This window comes from Penaeus vannamei, chromosome 10 (assembly GCF_042767895.1).
Source record: "Penaeus vannamei isolate JL-2024 chromosome 10, ASM4276789v1, whole genome shotgun sequence".
NCBI lineage: Eukaryota > Metazoa > Arthropoda > Malacostraca > Decapoda > Penaeidae > Penaeus > Penaeus vannamei.
This window is the reverse complement of record NC_091558.1, coordinates 44,990,058-44,995,057: the sequence shown is the minus strand read 5'-3', so window position 1 is coordinate 44,995,057 and position 5,000 is coordinate 44,990,058. Positions and strand designations below refer to the sequence as shown.

Genomic DNA, 5,000 nt, shown 5'->3' with positions numbered 1-5,000 from the left:
AATAATGAATAAATGATAAAAAAGAGAAAATAATGAATAAATGATAAAAAAAAGTAGAAAATAATGAATAAATGATAAAACAGGAAGATAAATCAATTGGAATATACTCTAATAATGATAAAAAAAGAGAAAATAATGAATAAATGATAAAAAAGAGAAAATAATGAATAAATGATAAAAAAAGAGAAAATAATGAATAAATGATAAAAAAGAGAAAATAATGAATAAATGATAAAACAGGAAGATAAATCAATTGGAATATACTCTAATAATGATAAAAAAGAGAAAATAATGAATAAATGATAAAAAAGAGAAAATAATGAATAGATGATAAAAAAGAGAAAATAATGAATAAATGATAAAACAGGTAGATAAATTAATTGAAACATTACCTAGCTCAAAAAAAAAGGAAAAATCGATAGAATTCCCTCATACTCCTAATTGTTCTTAAAAAAAAATTATAGTGATTAAAATGGAAAGGAAAGATTAACGTTAACGTGAAAATAATCAATTTAATCAATGATGTTGCAAGGTCTGAGGTCACGTGATTTCACTTTTGAGAAAAGTAATTAGAAATATCAACCAAACATCAAAATTAAACACGAAGAGTGGAATTAAGAAAGAAAAAAAAGAAAGAAAGAAAGAAAGAAAAAAATATATATGTATATATATATATTCATTTATTTATTTATCTATTTATCTATTTATACTAACATTATATATTGAAGGAAAGTTCGGTTCATATGTTATCTGTCTTTCTTATAAACATAAAACACAACGGCAAAATATTTCTAATGAGTTCCAAAATCGTATTTATAAATTGTTCACACACTGACTGAATGATGTTAATTGTTCATGTACATTAGATATATGTATAAGATTCTATTCCGTCTGTTGAACTGTTCATCTACAAGGAACATTGTACTTATATTGTACTTCAATTGTACTACCAATGTACTTCCACCATACTACCACTGGTCGTAAATTTACTTACATTACCCTTGTTAATATCATTGTACTACCACTGAACTACCATCACCCTTCCATCGTACTTACATTATACTTACATTGTACTTACATTGTACTTATACTGTACTTACATCGCCCTTCCATCGTGCTTACATTGTACTTCCATCACCCTTCCATCGCCCCTCCATCGTACTTACATTGTACTTACATTGTACTTACATTATACTTCCATCGCCCTTCCACCGCCCTTCCACCGTACTTATATTATACTTACATTATACTTCCATCACCCTTCCATCGCCCTTCCATCGTACTTACATTGTACTTACATCACCCTTCCACCGTACTTACATCGCCCTTACATCGCCCTTCCACCGTACTTCCACCGTACTTATATTATACTTACACCGTACTTACATTTTCCTAACAATGACTGAGAAACAAAATCATAATTGATCCGCGGAATTGAGAAAGAGGGATTCAGTTTCTCGGAAGACGAGCTCTGTCCCCATTACCTCAAGCTTGTCATCCTGTTTAAGACGATATTCGAAGGGCGTGTAGGAGGAAGGAGGAGGAGGAGGAGGAAGGAGGAGGAGGAGGAGGAGGAGGAGGAGGAGGAGGAGGAGGAGGAGGTGGGGAAGGAGGAGGAGGAGGAGGAGGGGAAGGAGGAGGGGGGGAAGGAGGAGGAGGAGGAGAGAGGAAGAGGAGGAGGAGGAGGAGGGGGAAGGGGGAGGAAGGAGGAGGGAGGAGGAGGAGGGGAGGAGGAGGTGGGGAAGGAGGGGAGGAGGAGGAGGAGGAGGAGGAGGAGGAGGAGGGAAGGAGGGAAGGAGGAGTGGGGGAGGGAGGAGGAGGAGGAGGAGGGAGGAGGAAGGTTAGGGGGTAGGATGTAGGAGGAGGAGGAGGAGTGAGGGGGAAGGGGGAATAGGAGGAGGAGGAGGAGGGAGGAGGGAAGGAGGAAGGAGGAGGAGGAGGAGAAGGGGGGAAGGAGGAGGAGGGAGGAGGAGGGAAGGAGGAGGGAGGGGGTGGAGGAGGAGGAGGGAAGGAGGGAGGAGGGGAAGGAGGAGGAGGAGGTGGGGAAGGAGGAGGAGGAGGAGGAGGGTGAGGAGGAGGAGGAGGGGGAGGGGGAGAGGAGGAGAAGGAGTGGGGAGGAGGAGGAGGAGGGGGAGGAGAAAAGGAGGAGGAGGAGGAGGAGGAGGAGGAGGGGAAGGGGTGGAAGGAGGAGGAAGAAGAAGAGGATGGGTAAGGGGTAGGGTGTAGGAGGAGGAGGAGGAAGAAGAAGAAGAAGAGCAGGAGTGTAGGAGAAGGAGGAGGAGAAGAAGAAGGTGGAGAAAGAGGAGAAGGAGAAGAAGAAGGGGAAAGGGAATGAGTAGGGGGAAGAGAAGAGAAAGAAGAAGAAGAGTGTAGGAGAAGAAGAAGGAGAAGGGAGGAGGAGGAGGAGGAGAAAAAGAAGGAGGAGGAGGATGCGGCTGACGTCTTCTCCTTCCTCGGCAATTTCTCCAGACTCGATTAAAGGTTTCCTCCTCGTGCTTGAGGGCGGGCGTGGGCGTGGGCGTGGGCGTGGGTGTAGGACATCTCGAGGATTCTTTAGGGCGGCAGGGACCTCGCTCTCTTTCTTCCTGTGTCTTCGAGATGTTGCTTAAGGGGGGTATGGAAGGATGAGAGAAATCTTTTTTTTTCTCTCTCTCTCTCTTTCTTTCTTTTTTTTTCTTGCTCTTTCTCTCTCTCGTTTTCTCTTTTGATTTTTTCTCTCCCTCTTTTTCTTCCTCTTTCTCTTTTTGTTTTATTTCTCTATCTTGTTATTTCTCTCTCTCGTTTTCTCTCTCTCGTTTTCTCACTCTCTCTCTCTCTCTCTCTCTCTCTCTCTCTCTCTCTCTCTCTCTCTCTCTCTCTCTCTCTCTCTCTCTCTTTCTCTCTCTATTTCTCTCAATCATCTTCCCTTCACTTGACTACCTTTCTTGCCAACCCTTCCCCATCAACTTACCTCGAGCGCGAACTGAAGGGGCTCCACGACGGCCTCGAAACGGACTCTTCCCTCCCTTTCCCTCCTTTCCCCTCCCCTCCTCACCCTCCCTCCCCTTTCCCTCCCTTCCATCCCTTCCCTTCCATCTCCATCTCCTCCTTCCCCTTCCCCCCCCTTTTCCCCCTTACCTCGTGCGCGAACAGCTGGAGGGGCTCCAGGACGGCCTCGAATAGGACTCTTCCCTCCCTATCCCTTCCATCCATCCCTGCTCCCTCCCCTTCCCCTTCCCCCTCCCTTCCCCCCCTTACCTCGTGCGCGAACAGCTGGAGGGGCTCCACGACGGCCTCGCACTTGGGGCACTGAATGCTCTTGTGGTTGGCCTCCACATGCTGTTGGTAGTGCGAGCGAGGGACGGGCTCACCGCACAACGTACACACGGCAATGTTCCTCTGGCAGTGGACGCTGTGCACAGTGAAGTTTTTAGCTGAGACTTCCCGTTTGCTGGAAAGAGAAGGAGGGAAGAGGTGGGTCAGGGCAGGTGTCTTCAGGTGTCTCCTCTGCTTCTTCAATGACTCTTAAATAACCTCTTAAATAACTTCAATAATCACTGTCTAAGAATATTTATACACAAAGACAGTTAATAGGTATCTGCTAATGAAGAGTATTGATACCTATATGTGTGTACACGAATGAATATTTGTATATATGTATATATGTATATGTATATATATATATATATATATATATATATATATATATATATATATATATATATATATATATATATATGAATATGTATCTTTACATATCTATATCTTTATCTATATCTACATATATATGTATATATATATATATATATATATATATATATATATATATATATATATATATATATTTATATATATTTATATATATATAAATATATATAGATATATATTTATTTATATGTATATATATATATATATATATATATATATATATATATGTATATATATTTATATATATATAAATACATATATATATATACATATATTTATGTATATATGTATATATATATATATATATATATATATATATATATAGAGAGAGAGAGAGAGAGAGAGAGAGAGAGAGAGAGAGAGAGAGAGAGAGAGAGAGAGAGAGAGAGAGATGTGTATATGTATATGTATATGTATATATATATATATATATATATATATATATATATATATATATATATATATATATATATATATGAACTCGAGTTGTCAACACGAAGGAAGAAAAAACATTTATCGATTTCTATATTTAGGCTCATCTATAATTACGCCACTCCCCTACCCCTACCCCCCCCCCCCCCCCACTAAAAAAAAAAAGAAAAAAAAAAAAAAAACTTTTTTTATTTCCGTGAGTCGAGTTCCCAGATACCAGTCACCATCCACCTGCTCTATTCTCCCCACTCATCCTCCTTCTATCCTTCCTGTAGGCAGCCGTTCGCATTACCCGTTTTCGTGACAAGTTAACGAATGTCTATAGAATCGTTTGCAAAACCGACTTACGTCATCGCGGACCTTAGAACGTTCCCGGCGGCGTTGATCGTGTGTGTGATTTCAGTTTACGTTTCCAAATAGAACAAATGGTTATTGTGAATTTAGAGGGTTTATGTATGTGTGGGATGTGGGATTATATGTGTGTGTGTGTGTGTGTGTGTGTGTGTGTGTGTGTTTGTGTGTGTTTGTTTGTTTGTGTTTGTGTGAGTGTGTGTGTGTGTGGGATGTGGGATTATATATGTGTGTGTGTGTGTGTGTGTTTGTGTGTGTTTGTTTGTTTGTGTTTGTGTGAGTGTGTGTGTGTGTGGGATGTGGGATTATATATGTGTGTGTGTGTGTGTGTGTGTGTGTTTGTTTGTGTGTGTGTTTGGTTGTGTGTTTGTGTGTGGGGGGAGTGTTTGGGTGTGTGTGTGCTTGTGTTTGTGTGTGTGTGTGTTTGTTGTGTGTGTGTGTGTTTGTTGTGTGTGTTTGTTTGTTTGTGTTTGTGTGAGTGTGTGTATATGAGTGTTTGTGTTTGTGTGTTTGAGTATGTATGTGTGTGT

At 40.6% G+C, this 5,000-nt stretch overlaps 1 protein-coding gene across 4 annotated transcripts in view; it reads right to left on the bottom strand.

Annotated features, from left to right (window-relative positions):
* LOC113812251 (uncharacterized) overlaps positions 1–5,000 on the bottom strand; it is a 94,329-nt gene that overhangs the window by 35,905 nt on the left and 53,424 nt on the right. For all 4 annotated transcript variants that reach the window (XM_070126747.1, XM_070126746.1, XM_070126745.1 and 1 more), the window contains exon 3: positions 3,238–3,430. In XM_070126747.1, coding sequence (XP_069982848.1) covers positions 3,238–3,430 — 193 coding nt within the window. The remainder of the gene's footprint in view (positions 1–3,237; positions 3,431–5,000) is intronic.